The sequence below is a fragment of the Coloeus monedula genome (assembly GCF_965178545.1).
Source record: "Coloeus monedula genome assembly, chromosome: 2".
Classification (NCBI taxonomy): Eukaryota; Metazoa; Chordata; class Aves; order Passeriformes; family Corvidae; genus Coloeus; species Coloeus monedula.
The window spans coordinates 109,130,357-109,149,944 of NC_138782.1; the positions used below are offsets into that span (position 1 = coordinate 109,130,357).

At 40.2% G+C, this 19,588-nt stretch overlaps 2 protein-coding genes across 4 annotated transcripts in view; one reads left to right on the forward strand and one right to left on the reverse strand.

Moving 5' to 3' along the window:
- The window catches only part of SMC6 (structural maintenance of chromosomes 6), a 40,734-nt gene extending 39,554 nt beyond the window's left edge, over positions 1-1,180 (reverse strand). For all 3 annotated transcript variants that reach the window (XM_082301610.1, XM_082301611.1, XM_082301608.1), the window contains exon 1: positions 1,095-1,180. The gene's annotated coding sequence lies outside the window, so the exon portion shown is untranslated. The remainder of the gene's footprint in view (positions 1-1,094) is intronic.
- A 3,318-nt stretch (positions 1,181-4,498) lies between these two features.
- Positions 4,499-18,793, forward strand: GEN1 (GEN1 Holliday junction 5' flap endonuclease; the record flags this gene model as incomplete). The annotated part of the gene is made up of 13 exons (XM_082276941.1): positions 4,499-4,659; positions 5,821-6,007; positions 7,385-7,561; positions 8,698-8,808; positions 10,763-10,836; positions 11,326-11,417; positions 12,238-12,388; positions 12,506-12,542; positions 12,639-12,719; positions 13,509-13,639; positions 16,434-16,495; positions 17,026-17,169; positions 17,394-18,793. The coding sequence occupies 13 exons, from the start codon at positions 4,499-4,501 to the stop codon at positions 18,791-18,793; spliced, it is 2,808 nt and encodes a 935-aa protein (XP_082133067.1).
- Between the last annotated feature and the right edge of the window lie 795 nt (positions 18,794-19,588).

Here is a 19,588-nt window from a genome sequence, read left to right on the forward strand (position 1 = left end):
TCCTAATATACTTGCAGCCAGTGCATAAGCCTATACAATCCCATCTAAACACTGGAAAAGCACTGCCTGACCCACAGCATCACAGAATGGGTAAGGCTGGAAGGAAGTACAGTGGGTCATCTGGTCCAACCTCCCTGCTCAAGCAGGGTCATCCCAGAGCACACGGCACAGGATTGTGTCCAGGTGGTTCTTGAGTATCTCCAGTAAGGGAGACTCCACAGGCTCTCTGGGCAATCTGTTCCAGTTCATGGTCACCTGCACGGTAAAGATATTCCTCCTCATGTTCAGGTGGAACTTTCTGTACATCAGTTTCTGCCTGTTGCCCCTTGTCTTATTGCTCGGCACCACCAAGGAGAGCCTGGTCCATCCTCTTGACACGCTCCCTTTACTCATAGAGATTGAGGTTCCCTCTCAGTAATCTTTTCTCCAAGCTGAACAGGCCTAACTCCCTCACCCTTTTCCTCATAAGAGACATGATTCAGTCCCTTAATCATCTTTCACAGCCCTCCACTGGACCCGCTCCAGGAGCTCCATCACTCCATCTCTCCCTTGTACTGAAGAGCCCAGAACTGCACTGCGGCACAGAGGGCAGCTCCGCCTCCTCTACGGACAGCGAAAACGAAAGAGGGGCAGAAATCCCCCGAGTCCACGATTACCTGTTGCTTTTACCAACACCGCACGGCCCGGAAGGATCCCCCACCCCCTAGAAAAGAGACACGGGTCCCTTGGCGGCGGGGACGCCCGGGCGGCCGCCGCTCCTGCTCTCCGCCGGCAGAGGAGGGCACCCGGGGGGAGCGCTCACACCCGGTGGGGCACCTAAGGTAGGCAGCGGGTGACAAACGCCAGCTCCGGCCGCTAACTGGCCCCGCAGAGCCACCTGCGACAGCAACCCTGGCGCCGGGCCGGGAGCAGCGGGAGGAGCGGGTGGCAGCCGTTGCTCCGCCTTGCGGCCGCCAGGCCGCCCCCTCTCCCTCCCAGCTGTCCAGACAGCGGGTGCGCGCCCCGACAGCGCCCGCCAGGACGCTCGCCCGGCACGGGTCACCCGTCCCTTCTCTCCCCTCCCTTCGCCCCTCGCCTGCTCCGCGCCGCGTTACCTGGGACAGCTCCCGATCCCTGCACGGCGGGGCGAACGGGGCGGGACGAGCCGCAACGGGCGGAAGAGCGGCCGCCGCGAGCGCGGCGCCTGCGCGCTCCGGTCCCGCGGGGCCCGTTTCCGTGCGCGCGCCATTTTCGGGTGTGGGGGGGCGGAGCCGTCGCTCCTGTAGAGCGGGTCCGACCGAGCTCGGCGGCCTTGCCCCGGGCTGTGAGTCCCAGCTCGTCCCGGCGGAGGCGGACCCGCTCCCGAGCCGAGGCTGAGCACCCCGCGGGGAGCTCGGGCACGCCTGTTCCTGTGGGCGCGGTGCGCGGGGAGCGCTGGCGCAGCGGGGCGGGAGTTTCAAACGCTGCGTGCGGGGAGCCCGCGCGTCCGGGCGCTTCGTGCTCGGGCTTGTGTTCATCCAGCGGGAAAAATCCGTAGGCGTTTGAGGAGGAAGCTGCAGATGCTGGAGCACGCCACTGCTGTCCTTTGGGTGCGCAGGTTTATTGGCAAAGCTGTGCTGGGGTAGCGCCGGAAGAGAGAGGAGGGGAATTGGTAAAAACGTCTGGGCTTTCGTCTTTCCTCAGCCGTGTTTTTCCTTCTCCTCTTCTCTTTTCCTCCCCCTGTTTTTCCTCCTTTTCAAAGGCCTCCGGGTGAGACGTAAAGCATATGCATGGCGGTCTTTGCAAATTACCTTGGCAATTTGTGAAAGTATCTTTGTATGAATTGAATTTCAGCGTTAAATGCTTTCTGTAGTTATTTTTAAGTAACTGGCTTTTCTGGCTATGTAAAAAACTTAGTAGAGCAGAATGTAGTCCTAAAACACGATATAAAACAAAAGCTTTATCGCTTTAGCACATTCTGATCTAAAGAGACATTGAGAAGGTTTTGTAGGGGGGTGTTAATGTTTACTGTTAATGATCTTCAGTAATTTCTAATTATATGAAAATAAATCAAGTTCAGTCTTGCTTCTGTGGAAGTTGGCATCTCTTTGGGGTTGGAGGCTTGTGGTGAACGAAGTTCGTAAATAAAGTCCGAGTACACAGATCATTCATATTAAGAGTAGTTGAGCTATTTGTATTCAGAATCCAAATTTAAGTATTTTACAAAATAGACTCAAAGATAGCGAAGACTGGTAGGTCTTGGCAGGCTTTCATAACTCACCCTTAGATATATATTCAATGGGATATGAGAAACTTAAGTCCTCAAATAGCTATACTTTATTACAATGAAAAAGTCAGCCTTTTTTTTTTTTGTTTGTTTTCAACTTACATACTTTTTAAAAATTTGTAATCTAATGGAATGTAAGGTGTTTGCAGTGTATTTGTCTATCCCATTAACTAAGTGCCATGTGACACTCCATAACAATATTTAGAAACTAAAACTAACACAGTTGTTTTTTAAGAAATTGTATTGATGCAGACTGGCAGAAACCAAATGGTAACATCAAAAAGGCAACTCCCTTTTTTGTTAGGTGTTCTCTCAGTGAAGCTGAGTCTTCTTATTATTGTCTTCTTCTTATTGTGCTTGCCTTTTGGGAAGGTTTGGATGGATATCTCCCCTGTGCATCAGGGAAATTGTTCATCCTGGACTTCAAGAAATTGTATTTGTATGCTTACTTCGTATTTTTAACTTGTTGTATGGCTTGACGTATAGCAACAGAAGCAATCCCATTATGCTCTGTATGCATACAACTACAATGAGGTTGAGTGATTGTAGTAAAGAAATGGATTAGAGGCCTAAATTCTGTTGAAAGTAAATCTTAGCATGAGGACTTGGTTTAAAAACAACCTGGAATTGAATAGCTGCCTTGCTTTAAAGCCAAATTAGAGTATTAAAGAATGCGCCCTCCAAAGGCTGGCTGTTCTGACAGGCTGTGGTGTTAAATATGAGCGACCACACAGTGGATTAGCTCCTCATGTGTCTTAAGCAGATCTCTGAGAGCAGGTATGTCATCTAGTCTGATTTATTCAAAGGAGCATTTTAGTTTATCTGAGTATACAGTAGTGTCAAAATCACAAAGAAAAAACATTCCATGTTTTGTTTGATTTTTATATTCTAGTTTTGGGGGAGAAGAGAGAAATAAGCATGAGACAAACTTTGTAGAGTAAGACAGTGCAGGAATTAATTGGTATTGTGAGGGGAGAAAGCAGAGTATATACTAGAGGCCTTGTGTAAAACCGGCAAGGTGTGAAAACCAGAAGAGTAAGGAAAACAGAAGAAATTGAGTGCATTAATGGGGTACCATGGAGAGTGGAGCTGTATAAGTAAAGTTAAGTAAGGTAAAGAAATATACTGCGTAGTGGGTGTATGTTTTCAACTAGCATGCATTATAGGTAGGGCTAGTTGCACGATACCAAAATTGACACAATAAAACATAGGCACTGGTGTTTCTCTCCAATCACAGTGTTAGAAATGTCAAAACTTCTGTTGGAAGGGACACTCAGAGGTCATCATGTTGTGTTGGCCCAGTCCTGTTTAAGGGCTCTGTGATTGCCTGAAGTAGTAAATTTGGGTTCTGTGCCTGCCTTAAGTAATAATTTGTTCAGAAACATAACAATTTTCTGATGAATGTTGATATCCCTGGATAAGAAAGAGGTGCGCCATCCTGAGCCAGGCGTGCATGTTGGGTTTGTTGGGCGGAGCTATTCCCCAGGCATCCAGGGCCAGAATAAAGTAATGCCTTCTTACTGGTACTACATTGGAGTTCTCGTCCCAAATTTCAGTGCCAATCACTGCTGATTCCCTGCTCAGAGGGGCTTCCACCAGCATTGGATTAAAGCAGTAGGACAGTATGCCAGCTGGATGCTAAAAATGTCTGCAACCTGTGAGCAGCCACTGCAATACCGTCATTCTTTTCTGAACTCCGGCTTGAATTTCCCCAGCCAGAATCTCTGGGTCTTGGCCCTTCTTGTATCATCTTGGAATGCAAGGAAAGTTTAAATTCTGTTGTCATTGTAAATATTCCTCAAATAGCTGTAAGCTACTTCTGTTTGAACAGAAAATTTTAATGTGAATCCTACCTCAAATCAGGAAGTAATTCCCTCAAGAATCCAGTGTTTTTTAAATTAAACTTGGGTTGTGTGTATGTAAGGGACACATGAAACTTGGAAATTAGTATTTCTTCATTGTTTATTTTTTTTCTTTTCCTCAACCGAGTTTTATTTTTATGTTCAGCTTACTAGTAATGCAACTGTTCAATCCAAAGAAGGTATTTAGTAATAAACTATCTGTGAACTGGAGTCACTACACTTAGAAGACTTGGTTGCAAGTGTTCTTGGATAATAAAAGTAGAACTGGTAATGACAAACATATTTATTTTCAGAACCTCACATTCATAATACTTCATGTCATATTCTGAAACTTATTTTGTTTGGTCTTCACAGCTAAAATCTGCATTCTGACAACAAGGAAGCTGAAACTATGGGAGTGACTTACCTGTGGCAAATCCTTGAGCCTGTGAGACAGCCTGTCAACCTGAGTAGTCTCAGAGGGAAAACGCTTGCTGTTGATTTAAGCTTGTGGGTTTGTGAAGCACAGACTGTTAAAAAGATGATTGGAGTAGTTACCAAGCCACATCTCAGGTATGGTATCCATATAAATTTTTCAAGCCAAAAGTCTTGGAGGTGTATATTTTAAATATGCTACTTAATCGAAAGACTTCTAAGAGTAGCTCTGAAATTCAGATGACTGGTGTTTTGATTCAGTTATTACTTATACTACATATGTAAAGGGTTTGAAGTTCATTCTGAGTTGACTGCCATGTTGAATTAAATATGTTTAAATCATTCTTCAGGCATTTGACCAATCTTGAAGAATATGTATATTTTTAATTTAAATGACTCACCCAAGGAATGAGCATATCTAAGCATCTATAACTTCAACCGCTGTTTTCTACATACAGTGCTGACAAAAATGAAAATATATATCAATTTTCATCAGTGCATTTTTTTTGAGAATTTGTGTTTTCGAGTAACTTAGTGTATGGATTGATTTTTTTACATCATTTGTGAAAATAGAACTAACCTCAAAAGACCAGCTTACTGTCTTTTGCCAGTAGTAACTGTAAAATTAAATCTAGAGTAATGGTCTCTCCATGTTAGTCAAAGAGATATAAATGTTTGATCTACTCCTTTTGAAAGGGTGATACTGGAATTACTGGTGAAAGCATATGCCATTTGATATGACTTCTGTTAATTTTACTGTTGTAGTCCAAATATTTATTACTGCAGCCTTGTAAAATCCCACCCATCAGTGGTGCTGTTTTGCATATGAAATAAATTGGCATGGTAATGGTATCTGTAAGTCTGTCCAATACCACAGCATTCAGGCACCCCTTCAGATGTACCTGTATTGATAGATTTGGGATTAATATTTGATACAAAAGAATCAATGTAAATATGTGTTTGGAAGCAGATTTTGGATATTGAATGTTTTTTTTATTAAGCCTTTTAAGTTTGCTTACATCTTTATGCCCAGAAAAGATCTTTCCAGTCCTTTAGTGGTATTTTCTTGGGAATTTTGTAAAGCTGCTACAATTTCATAGTATGACAACTTCAACCAAAGACAGGAATATAGATCAAGGCTTTGTTTAGCTTGGGGGTGAGAAAACCATAAGAGGTGAAGACAATGCTAGGATTTTTCCAGAGGTAGGCTCAGGAAAATATAGGGGCTATAAGGAAAATGTCTGAAGAAATCAGGCTTTACAAATAGTACAGCTTATGGAACACTTTGCTTTATTGCAGAAACCTATTTTTTCGGTTCTCTTTCTTTACATCAATGGGAATTAAACTAGTTTTTGTCATGGAAGGAGAGGCCCCCAGGTTGAAAGCAGACACCATGAGCAAGAGGAATGAGATGCGCTATGGACCTTCAAAGAAAGTTGGAGCTGCAAGAACAGGGAGATCTTTATTTAAAGCCATGTTAAAAGAGGTGAGGAACTGAGTGTTTAAGTATTTTTATTGTGATAGAAAGAAATCTTAACCAAATTAAATACAGGAACCTGAAATAATTAGTAGCATTTGTTATAACCCATCCCTGAAGGCCAGGTAACTGAGGTTCTTGTTAATAGATCCTGATCCCTTGGGGCAGATTAGGGTGAAATGACACTGAAAGACTGGTCTGTACATCTTTTACATTGAGCCAGGTGTGTAAGGGAGGAAATCAGAACGATAAAAAGCATTATCCCACCTCACAGGATCTATTTATTTTTGGCCTCACCCAGCTCAAAAACCAGCTTGTTGCTAAACAAAGGTTGGTTTGTTGTGGTCATCCTCCCACGGTGGGTGTGCCCCCCTTCTGTCATACTGGATCAGAGATTTCACCAGCACACACCCAAAAACTCTCCTCTTCAGCTGGGGGTGCAAAGGTGGCCTCAGCACAGCACCTGCTGCTTTTGCAAATGGCCAATTGTTTGAGTCATTAACCCCTAATGTTTCGGTCTCTCACAGCTTTATTCACAGCAAATGTAAACAATATTTTGAGGTTTGAAGGAATGTGCACCTTTGAAGGCAGGCCTCACAGTATCTATTAAGTGTTGTAGAAAAGAAACAGTGTCAGAATAATTTTCTCATTCAACATGTTCCCATGCATGTTGTGCTGTTGTGACTGACAACCATAATTGAGCATTTATTGCAAAATTTAACTTTACTGTTCTTTTATGGTGTTGATATCCATACTTCTTTGTATCCTCCCATTCCCATTAACCATTTTTGTCTGTTCAGAATTTTATGAAGTGGAATTTATGGATATTCAGGGCTTTGCTACAGTGTATATACCAATTCATGTTTATTCTTAAATTCTAAAATAAATTATTTTCTCTGAAATTTGTAAGTATGTATTGATGTGTCTTATACAGTGCCCCAGTCTTGGTAGGATGACAGCATCATACTTTAGTGCTTGATATTCTCGGGGAGTTTGGCACCTGTTGGAAGATGTCTGTTCTGGCTCAGCATTACTTCTTGACTGAGCAGCATTGCTTCACAAAGATAAATACTCCTTTGCTACACTTCTTCTGAAAGCATCCTGAATATCTATTTACAATGAAAAGGTTTTTGTGAAGGGATGCCCATTAATCATGCTGTGTTCAAGTCCTGTAGTTAATACTTAGCTCTTTGTGCACATTTACTTTTCATTGTTACAAGAAACTAAACTATTTTTGCTGAATTAGTTCTTTCATTGATGTAGTGTTACATAGGCAGTGCAACACTAGCAGTTTTTATATGCACTTGTGTCTGAGAAAATGCATGCTAATAACTGAATTTAATAGCTCAGCATTCAATGTCTTTCCTTTTGTCTTCCTTCTTTTAGTGTCTTGAACTGCTGGAGTGTTTAGGTGTCCCTTGGGTTCAAGCAGCTGGAGAAGCAGAGGCAATGTGTGCGTACCTAAATGCAGAAGGACATGTTGATGGCTGCATTACCAATGATGGAGATGTTTTCTTGTATGGAGCTCAAACAGTTTATAGGAACTTTGCCATGAATGCTAAGGTAATGTACCTCACCCTGTTCCCATCCTTGCTATAGACTCATTATAGAAACATAAACAGAAAGAAAGGGACTTGAAAAAAAATGCTTAGATGTTAATAAACTTACCTTACAGTAGCTGGGTTTGTTTAAAATAAATTTGATTCATTGGTAATTCTTGTATTGGCTAGGAGAGCAAAACTACCGAGACCAGGGTAATATTGCCTGTGTTTGTAGTACCCTGTGGTGTCTCATAAAGCTAAATAGCAAACTTTTCCTGTTTCCTTCTTTACAGTGGAGAAGTTGAGTCAAGTATTTGCTTCTTAGAAATTTTACCCTTAGGTCATATGGGAGTGGTCAGCCTCCTGGGTCTAATTAGTGTTCCCATACTTGCATCTTACAGGTTCATTTTAATATGAATATACTTGTAATTAATTCTGTTCATCCCTATTGAACATGAATAGGGTAGTGATTGTACATCAATTGTTGTGGTCATTCAAAAACCTAAATAATTTATGGCCTTGAGCTGAAGTGTTCATTTGTAAAGAATACAATTTTCCAGAACTGGTGAAAGGCTAGCCCAAATTTCTGTAATTTATAGTGTTCATCTAAAAGACTTGTTGAGAAAATACTTCAGAGATATGAGAAAATCAATAGAACAAAAGAAGTGCACTACAAATTTTTTAAAAAACTACTAACTCTTTAAAAAATAGTTAAAGTTGATGGAAGGTTATTTGCTTTAGAGACACCATGTTTGAGTTCTTCCTTGACCTGATTCCTTCATTCCGCCTCTTTGCAATTTATCACCAACAATGAAGGCAAGCACAGTCTTTCAGCTGTACTTAGTTACTTATATAAATAAGCATAAAACAATAATTTGTGAGTGTGTGCCTGTCAGGGTCATCTGTTCTAGAAAAATGGATCACTTTGGGTTGTTGGTTTGTGTGGGGATTTTTTTTGTCATTTTTGAGGAAGAGGCGATGGCGTATGTTTTGATTCATGTTAATCAAGTTTTCATTTTGGTTTTGAGTCCCTTTACCCTTCAGAGATTCCTTTGGTGTGTGTGAATAGGGGTGAGTAAGCAATCACAACTGAACGTGACTCAGGGCAGTTCCTTCCCTGATGTAACAGAAATAATGTGCAATAAATTCCTCTTGCAGGATCCGCATCTTGACTGTTACACAATGTCCTCTATTAAGGAGAAACTTGGTTGTGACAGAGAATCTTTGATTGGGCTAGCAGTTCTTCTGGGCTGTGATTATCTTCCAAAGGTAAGCAATATAATTATTTTTTATTAGGTGCTTACACTGTCTTGAAAAACAACGAAGTGTATCAAGGGGGATGCGTATGCTGGCAAAGCTGTATGCAATGCCAGATTACTGAGATCCAGTAGAATATGTGTAGTAAGTCGCTGTAAATTCTATTTGTGAAAGGTTAAAGATATTCAAAATGGTTCATGAACATCAGTCTTTCTAAGACTGTTTTGTATTGTTCCAAACCTTTCTTATAATGGAAGTGAAGGCAAAAGTTCAGATGCTGATTACATTGAGCCAGAGTGTGAGAACTCCATTGTTTGTGAGGATGTTTTGTAACAAATCATATACAAGTGCATCCCTGGCAGAGTAGCCGTGGAAAATGAGAAAAAATGGCTTTGTCTGTGCTGTTTGGAGGACTTAGTAGTGATGGTTTTGAGCTATAGTTATTAGTAAAGGCGGTTCTGGATGCAATTTGGATGTATTCCTGTTCCATTGTTTGTAAATATATAATTTACAAACAATTAGAAGTCATCTTTGAAAGTCTATCTAATTAATCGAGAGGAATCTCACTCATTACTTCTCCCCTTTTTTCTTTCTTTCTTTCCTGTAAACTCTTGAATTCTTTTTTGAGACTTTGAACAGAAGCTATTGTAATGCTATTTGAAAGGGAAAAGAAGTGGGATGAAACTTGATTTCCATAGACTTTATCATGTAGTGACTTCAGGCAGTGGTTGCTCCCAGTCAGGCTTACAGTGGATATCTAGTTATTCTTAAGTAATTGTGTCCCAGTTTGATAAAACCGTCCTTTAAACAACTGATACTGCTGGAAAAACACACACCTTTCATTATTTTTGCAGGGGCATTTGTTTTGGGTTTTTTTTTTTTTTTTAATTTTGCTCCTGTTATAGGAATCTTTAAATAGTTTGTTACTACTGTGTAAAGAGAGGGAGTAAAAAAAAAACAGTGGATAATCAGTGGTTATTGTGCCAAAGCTGCTCCTGGAATGCCAGGTTCTTATATAGTCCTAAAGTGTCACAATTATGTCAGATAGGTCCTTTGAGTTATTGCAGCTCAGCAAAGTAGATGAAGACAGAAACTTATAAGGAAAGCTGAATCACAGGAGTGCTTTGGGAATGGAGACTGGAAGAACAGGTAAATGAGAATATCATGCTATAATTGCACTTATTTTGTTGAAAATATATCAAAACAATGCTTTCCTTGCAGAAGCTGAATATCTGATTCTACTTGAACGACTGACTGTAGTCCAATGAGGACTTGGTTTGGAATGTAGATTTATTTTCTGTGGTTGCATGTATTCAGTTCTGCCATTACAGCTGAACAAGTATAGATCTATTTGTAATGATGATGTAGGAAGTACACTCAATACAATCTTTATATATACTGTAATATATATGCTTTACTGATTCTTGGCAAAATAGTGTAAAGATGGAAAGAAGAACTGGAAAGCAGTATGTGTGTTTTACGTCATAGACTGAATTTGGGTCAGAAGGCACCTCTGAAATTCACTTAGTCCAACCCCCCCGTACTGAGCAGGGACATCTTCAGTTAAACCAGGTCACTCAGAGCCTCATTCCAACCTGACCTTTGAATGTTTCCAGAATGGGGCATCCACCACCTCTCTGGGCAGCCTGTGCCAGTGTTTCACCACTTCACTGTAACTTCTCTATTCTGAATTTTCTATTTTATTACTGCTTTCTCCTTCTTTCTTTGCCTTGTTTTATCTAGGGTGCTATTGAGCATAAGAACAGCTTGTGTGTTACACTGGCCGTACAGCTGTAATTTGTCGCCTTCTCTGCCCTTAGAGCTTGGTCAAAAATATTTTTCTCAATTTATTTTCAACATCTGGAGTCGCTTTTTGTCATTTCTCTACATAATGTTATAAAGGTGTTTTTTGTGCCAATATGTATATTTTGTTTGTAATTAAATAATGTTTTGTGTTTCTCTGTAGGGGGTTCCAGGGGTTGGGAAGGAACAAGCTTTAAAGTTAATTGAAACTCTGCGAGGTCAAAACTTACTGCAAAGGTAAAATGGAAAGTTACATAAGTGCATTTTTATTCAAAGACTAAGTAGTATGTACTTCAGCTCCAGGACAATATTTGTAATACTTTAATTTAAGGGTGATATTACCACATTCATTACCTTGTGTTTGCTAAAGGAGTTGTGTGTTTTGCTCAGCAAGTCTTTTACTTGTTTTAAACATCAGCTGGCTCCTAGCTCTTTACCTAGCAGGTATATGTTGATATATTGGAGTGAAAGTTGTCGGGACTGATGAGAGACTTTTAATTGGGTTGTGAATAAGGATTTGAGATACCAAGTGCTTTCTGTGTTTGTTATCATAATGTGTGTGTCAATACTAGAAATCCAATATAATGTACTTAAAAGAACCCTGTTTCATTGGTTGGAAGACTGTTTCTTGGATAGATGCTTGAGAAGTATAAAGAGATTATTTTTCAGTGTTTCAAGTGTGAAAGTTAAAAATATTTCTTGATCCTTTTAACATCGTCCTTTTAGGTTTGAGCAGTGGAAGGAACAATTTCAGTGTGATGATAATCCACCTTTGGTTGTTAAAAGGGTAATTCACTGTTCAGAGTGCCATCATCCAGGTCAGTGTGAAAAGAGCTGAGTTGTACTTTTAGCCTAATTGTTTACTTTTTGTTACAGAGTGAGGGTGATGATTTTCTTTGTTTTATAGGGTTATGGGGTTTTTTACTACTAGAAATAAAAATGCTTTTCAGCTTCCATCTTCACATTTTCAATGTTGTATATATGTACCCTTATATTAACACTTTTAAGGCTTGGGTCTACTTTTTTTCAAATGTGAAACTAGTTGGCAGCAGATGAAACGTTATCACAATGCTGTTGTGGGATCCCAGATATTTACCTTTTTAATATGATCAGTAAAGAAAGCATGTTGTACTCTATACTGCTCAGCAGCTATTTCTTTTGTTGCCTGAATTGGTCCTACATCAAGAGGACCTAATCTCATTAGCATTGATGAGGTTTGCAGCAGTGTTTTCTTAAAAAGAAATTAATCCCAAGGGCCTTCATTTTGGTATCATCTCTTTGACCAGTGAACTCATTCAAACCCATCATTTGGCAAAGGAAAAGCGTGATTCAAATATATTACTTACGTGTGTTTTCCAGGTTATCACATGTTACTTCTGTAGTTTTTAGATAATAACTTGTCAGCTTAAGATCTGGAACTGCTGAGGGAAAAAGTGTTCAGAAAAATAGAAGCCTGCATGTCTTTTTCAGCTTTTACTGTAGATCCATAAATGCATCTAATGCACTCAGATCTGCTTACAACTGCTATTCACATCGGATTCATACGTGTTCTGAGCTTTATATTTGTGATACTGACTTTATAGGTTTGGAGATTTTGGAAAGCCCTTTTCTCCTCACTTTGTGTGTCTGTTGCTACAGGATCTTACAAGGAACATGAGCACAATGGATGTAAATTCTGTGAAACTGTGAGATGCTGCAAACCCAGTGACTCCAAACACTGCTGCCCTTGTGCATGGCATCAGTTGGAGCGAGTGAAACAAGCAAATGCAGTGGAGGACAGTATCAGAAAGTAGGAATGGCCTGAAAATTTAACTGCTTTTCCCTGCATTTGTGTGCAGGGTGAGCATTTATATTCTACATTTTTCCCATTTGCCTTCAGTACCTAACACATTTGTTTTACCTGCAGAAGAGCCAAGAGTTGTGAGGGCTTTCCATTCTCTGAGGTAACAAACAAGCCTACTTAAATTTTTTTAATCGATTAGTTGAAATTTCAGTTTTCTGCCCTTTCCTAAGCTGTCTCTTTTATGTTTTATCTCAAGGTTATCCAAGAGTTTCTTGTAAACAAGAACAAATTGATCAGCATAAAGGAATGTCGAAGGCCAAATTTATTGTCCTTTCAGGTATATAACAAAATATTGGATATTCTGCTTTGTAGTCTTTTGTTTATTACTAAGGAAGGCATCTGTGATAATTGTGATATTCATTGGTAATTTTACTTTAAATAAGAATTAAAGAATCTTGCTACAACATCTTAGTATACCTCACTGTTCTGAAAGCCTAAAATTGAAGACTTTGGAAAAAATCAGTTGCTGTAAATAGGTGGATAGAAAAGTGGAATGAAGAGAAAGCTCATTTGTGTTTGTTTTTCATTGTCCAATATATTACTAGAAGGGGGTGAGGGTATTAATATATGCACATTAGCATTGTTTTCTAGGAAGACTTTTTACTTGGTTTTATTGGCAAAATTGGATCCCTTATGGTGTTTAATTTTTTGGGATTGATGGTAGTGTAAGAGTTATGGATAGTATAGTAGACCACAGTTAAACAATGTGGCTTTAATGAGAGTCCATGTTCATTCTCTCACATGTGAAATCTGTAACTTTCACAGCTCCTTGCAGAGCTGATGTGAGTCTGACAAGGTGTTTAACAACTGTCTTATCCTTTCTGCTGCCACCACACAACTGTTCCCTTGGCTTGTTACTGACAGCTGATGAATGTGCCCTGGTAGGGATGGCTGTTCCCTCCCTTGGCAGTGAGATATCATTGGGCATTACACTAATGTATAAAAGCACCCCAGGTATTTTAATTATTTTTTCTGGTGTCCTAACTACATAACTGTCTAAGCATGATATCTAACAAAATAAAGAAAGGTTTAAAGTTTGGTTTTGGGTTTTTTTGTATATGAACAGATATTTGCTTCAGAAAAAATGGAATGGACCAAACATTATGCTTGTAAGAAGCTGTTAGGACTGTTGACATGTTATGATATGATCCAGAGAAAATCTGGATACATTGACTCAAAGCAGCTGCAGGCAATACGGTAATGTAGCTTGATTACTTGAACTTAATATGTTTACTTCTGCTGACAGAACAAAACCACAAGGTTTTTTTCCATCTTTGTTTCAAACTTTCTGCTTGTTTTGAATAGAGGTTAAAAATTCACATCAGTGCACCAATCCTACTACTGCTGCACAAAGTAGTAAATACAGAGAAGTTTCCTTTCATTCTAACTGGCAGTGCTTGTGTTCTATGCTTGCTCCTTGTTCCTCTTTCTCGGATCTGCCTAGGTCCTCTGCTCAGGTTCTTAGCAGAAGTTTAATTCAATTCTGTGTCTCAAAGTAAGAGCTCAGGCTTAGAAATGAGCATCTGCAGATTCAGTCATAGTCTCTGATTGCTTATCAGACTACCAGCTGTCATTGTATTATGCATCAAAAACAACATTTCATTGAGGACTGCTGCATTTAGGAATGTAAAAATGGCCAAGTATACTGTTACTAAAAATGGACATGCAGGGGAAAAAAGCAAGATAAGCATGTAATTATGTTCTCCCAGAATAATAATTCCCACCATCCAGGTTTCTGTTACTCAGGAATTTTTTGAGTTGTAATTAGTATTTTCTTATTCTATCAGCCCTCAATGTCATTTATTTTTTTAATGATCTAATCTTTTCTTAAACGTAAGTAAACTTCTAGAATCTATAGTATCTCTTAGCAGATCTGAACTTCACTGTGTGAAGGGAATTGTGACTTTAACTTTATCTGATGGTTTCATTTCTCAAATGAAACCCAAATTCCCTCTGCTCCCCTAATTCTTTTGTTGGAACAAGGTTAGTAGTTTTTCCATGCTGGTCAAGATTTTTAGACATTAATTGTAGGAGGACAGGAGGACAGTCAATAGTGGTGTGATAGTATCTCTTCTGGGTTGATGCATCATACTCTTGAATTATTACTTCCAGAGATGCTGTTCTATTCAGCATTACTTTTCAAAAGAATGGGGAGACTGATTGGGGGATGCTTTTTAAATAGATTGGCAAGATAAATTACCAGCATTTACCTCGATGAATGAACTCATTGGCATTCTCTGTTTTAGTGTCTCAAGAGTTTAAAAGACAATGCGTACTCTCAAAGATTTCTTTTGTTAACAAGTGTTTAAAAATGCAGTAAGGGTTCAGCAGGATCAGCATGATCCTACTCTTCACACACAGGAACCTACTAAACTGGGATGTAGATAGTCTTTAGAAAAATCTCATAGTGGCTGTCCCTGGTCAGTTCAAGTTCTCTCTCTCCTCATGTTCTCACATAAAAGATATAAATGACCCTTTCTGGTCATTCAAAAAATTACTGTCCAGGGCCACAGCTTTCTCTGCCATTAGTATCTTAAAATCAGAGAATCATTTAATTTGGAGAAGTCCAACCATTAACCTGACACTGACAAGTCCATCACTAAACCATGTCCCTCAGTGCTGCTTCTACACATCTCTGGGGATGGTGGTTCAACCACTTCCCTGGGCAGTTTGTTCCAATGTTTGACAGCCCTCTCCATGAAGAAATTTTTCTTACTATCCAATCCAGTCCTCCCCTGGTACAGCTTAGGCCGTTTCCTTTGTCTTATCACTTGTTACTTGAGAGAAGAGACTGACCCCCACCTGGCTGCAGTCCTTTCAGGCAGCTGCAGAGAGCCGCAAGGTGCCCCTGGACTAAACACCTCCAGCTTCCTCAGCTGCTCCTTTCATACTTGTGTTCCAGACCCTTCATCACTTCCATTGTCCTTCCCTGCATGCACTTCAGCCCCTCCAGTACCACCCCTTCTTGTGGTGAGGGGCCCAGAAATGGACACAGGATTTGAGGTGTGGCCTCACCAGTGCCACCAAGTACAGGGGGACTGTCACTGCCCTGGTCCCGCTGGCCACGCTATTGCTGATATAGGCCAGGTGCCATTGGCCTTCTTGGCCACCTGGGCACACCTGGCTCATGTTCAGCCACAGCTGACCAACACCTCCAGATCCTTTTGCTCTTGGTCACTTTCCAGCCACTCTTCCCCAGCCTTTAGCACTGCAGGGGTTGTTGTGAGCCAAGGGCAGGACCTGGCACTTGGCCTTGTTGAACCTCACACCATTGGCCTCAGCATCAATGCAGCCTGTCCAGATCCTTCTGCAGACCCTTCCTGCCCTCCAGCAGATCAACACTCCCAGTCAGCTTGGTGTCATCTGTGAACTGGTTGAGGGTGACATTGAGCCCTGGGGAGCCTCATCAGTGATTGGCCTCCAGCTGGAGGTAACTCCACTCACCACCCTTCTCTGGACTTGACCATCCAAACAGTTCTTAACCCAGTGCACCTATCCCAGCCATGAGCAGCCAGTTTCCTCCAGAGAAAGCTGTGGGAAATGGCATCAAATGTTTTACTAAAGTCTAGGCAGATGACATCCACAGCCTTTCCCTTATCCCCTTGAGTGGGTCACCCAGTCAAAGAAGGAGATCAGGTTGGTCAAGCAGGATCTGCGTTTCAGGCAGGTCAGCTGAAGATACTAAACCTGATGTTTGTAGAAGTCTGCATGATGTTTGTAGAAGTCTGCATTATGTTTGTCTGTTACAGAAGCACTTTTTTATTTTGTGTAAATGGTCTTACGAGTGTTAAAAGAAATAAAAATGTTTCAGTGCTCAAGTCTGTAGTCCAAATTTCACTGTATACAGAGTAGTGTATTTTTTTAAAAGGTGTAGTTATCTCAGTTTCACAAGAAGATTTTTTTTCTCTGAATCATTCCAAATTAGAATATTGAAATATGTTTGTATTCAAGTCTAGATTTTGGTCATTTAATGGACTTTCTCTTCTTACAGGATTGTTAAGACACGTATTAAAAATGGAATTCCTTGTTTTGAAATTGAATGGCAAAAACCAGGTGGGTCTGATTTCTGTGTACATTATGGGACAAAACAGTTCATAGAAAAAGATAAAATCAAGCTTTAAAGAGGACAAGAGTTTGGCAACACTCTGAGGCAGTAAAATGTGGGTGAGATTGGAAACTGTTCTCTGGAAACAACAGAAAATGTGCATCAAATTTCACATACCCTGAAAGTAAAAGCAATGCTTTAAAGAGAAAAAAAAGTACCTAGAAAGCAAGGGACTCAGTCTTCAGCTACTTTTTCTGGTACATGTTAATAAGATCTGAACTGTGTATTTCATACTTTATTTCACTATGTACCTGAAGCTGTCACTATTTACTAGCTAGAAAATTTTCTATGCTGCCAGACTCCTCCCTGTAGTGTGTCCATTTGTACCAGGACACTGGCAGGAAGAAAAAGACTTCACTTGTAGGTAAATCTCAATTATCATACTATTCTTTGTACTCAAATCTGTGCTGTTTGGTTTTTCATTCCCTGCTTTGATGTGTGTATATTCATATCAAAAGTACATTCATTATTTTTTCAGAACATTATGTTGATCCAGAAGATGAGCCTGTGGAGTTGTTTGTAGTCACAGTAGAAGAAGAGTCTTTGTTTCAGGCTGCTTATCCTGATGTTGTTGCCCTCTATCAAGAGGAAAAGTCAGAAGTTCTTCAGAAGAAACAGAAAAGTAAGTCCAGAAGCTTATTTCTTATGAATTTTTGGGCCTTGCCAGAATGCAAAAAAGCAGAAAACATTTCTTCCACTCCTGAACAATATCCTGCCAAAACAAGATGAGGTCATGATACCTTGCAAGGACTATGCTTTAATCTTATTATTCTATACTTTAGCACTAAGAAACTTGGAACTGTGATTTGTGTGCTATTCAAAGTGCAATTTTTTTTTTTTTTTCAGAAAGGAAAGACAGACCAGAAGGAAAGGAATTACCAAATGCTTGTGATGAAGTTACCAATCTTCTGTCTCAAATTAATTTAAAGCCGACAAACAGAATTCTTCCTGTGAAACACTCCATGTCAAATACAAAAGCTCCCTCAGAAGACCAGACCCAGCAGAGAAGTACTGGATCAAAAGATGCAGCATTAGCTGCAGCTTCCTGCCTAACAGCAGTTCACATGCTAGCATCAGCTGCTCTTGCTGACTCATCTGTGCCCTCACAAAGCACTAAATATTCAGAGATATCATCCTCTGTACCAGCTGGTCTGCAGCTGAGCAGTACTGATGGGAAAGGAACCTCCTTCAGCACTTCACCAGCCCATGGCGGTGATGACCATGATCCAGCAGCTGACTTAACCACATGCATAAAACACTCACATCCACTAGGTCATGAAACAGTAAGAAATAGCTCAGAATATTCTGATGTTACACAGTCTGATACGCATTCAGGTAGTGAAGATGATTTGTTTTCAAATGATGCTATGGGACAACTTCAGGAGTGGTCTTTAAGTGAGCGAATACTGAAGAAGGCTCCCATTCCCTCACAGCCTTTGTCTGAAGATGTAACGCAACTGGAGTCTTTGAAATGTTTTAAACAAACAAAAGAAACATTGCATCTGGGTAGGAGTTACGTCTCTTCCTCATGTCAGTTAAATAAACCAGTGCAGGAAAGTAAAAATGTTCTCTCAGAAAACTCTGCAAGTGAATCCAGCGTGCATATCTATCCAGATGAGTACAAAAAAGCTGACGTCCTGGCTGAAATGGTGCAAAAAGGCCCTTACATAAGCAGTTCAACATCTCTAGCCTTCAGTGGGCGAACAACAGAGACACTTCATCCTGGGTGTGACATGCTTCCAGCATCTCAAAAGCCAGCAGATGCAACTGGCTGTCACATTAAAGAAGCTTGTATTGAAACTACTTGGAAAGCTTCTTCTAAAAAGAGTGTCTGTCAGAACAGATGTTCTTCTAGTGAAGACAGTGATGAGGGGCACGTGGATAAAATCCTGATTTATGAGCAGCAGAAAAGGCAACTGAACCCTGGCCAGTTTAAAAAATGTTTTACAAAGAAAAGGAGTAGTGTTGTTACTAGCAAAAGGACAAACAGTGACTCAGCCCTTACAATTAAGGGGAAGAAGAAAACTACCAGTTTAACGAAAGATGTTAATAGCTTCTCAGTTCAGGTATCTCCAAAACCATCCTCTGTACGGGAAGTTAATTGTTCCCAAAGTCCAGAGCAACCAGTTGAGAGATTGGCTTCTGATCCCACACAGCAAGACAAAAGGGCTGTTCTGACTGATGCATGGGCAGACAGTCCCCTTCCCCTGTCTGAAAGACTGAAAGGAAGAATCAAAATCAATTAGGCTTTCCATAAAATAGATTATGATAACAATTAATTATCAGTTAACTATCGGTTAACTGTCAGTTCTTGAAGAGTTCTTTCCTGAAGTTTCTGCAGTATGCTCTATCAATTTTATGTGAACACAGTTTTGATGAATAGGAAGTGCTGTCACTGGAGCTGAAGTTTGAAACTAGAATGTTAACAAGAGTACCAAACAGTTGATTGTAGGCAAGTAGCAGTTGTTCTGGCTGTATTTACATTCTGAACTTGATACATAAGCATCAGGATACAATATGTGAGGATGAGGGAGATTCATTTAAGAAATAAGGGTTTTTTTCCCAACCAATTGTGAGGATTTTGTGTACAGCTATTAGTCTTGCTTATAAACACACTTGCTAGAATAGTGCCTGCAGTGCTGTTGGATACTCTAAATAACACAAAGTGATGCAGCATTTTTAACTGAAATTCTCCGTTCTGCTCCACTAACTTAATTTTTGCAAATTTTGAAATGGGTTTTGAAATCCTGTGTTTCTGGTTGTGTTGACAATCTCTGAAGGACCAAATAGAGACACACAGCAGATGTGCCTTGCACAGTAGCTAAATTTGCATCTCCCATGCCCCGTAATAAGCTGTTCTTTGGGGGTGTGCCTCTTCCAAAGGGTGGAATAAACCATGAAAAGATACTCTGGTTTTATAGCTGTCATATCTAATATTTAAGGAAATTTGATGACTGTTTTAATTAATCAGTTACAGTTTAGGGCATTTTTTTTAAAGAAGGTTGAAATCCCATCTAACATTCACTTCAATTCATAACAGA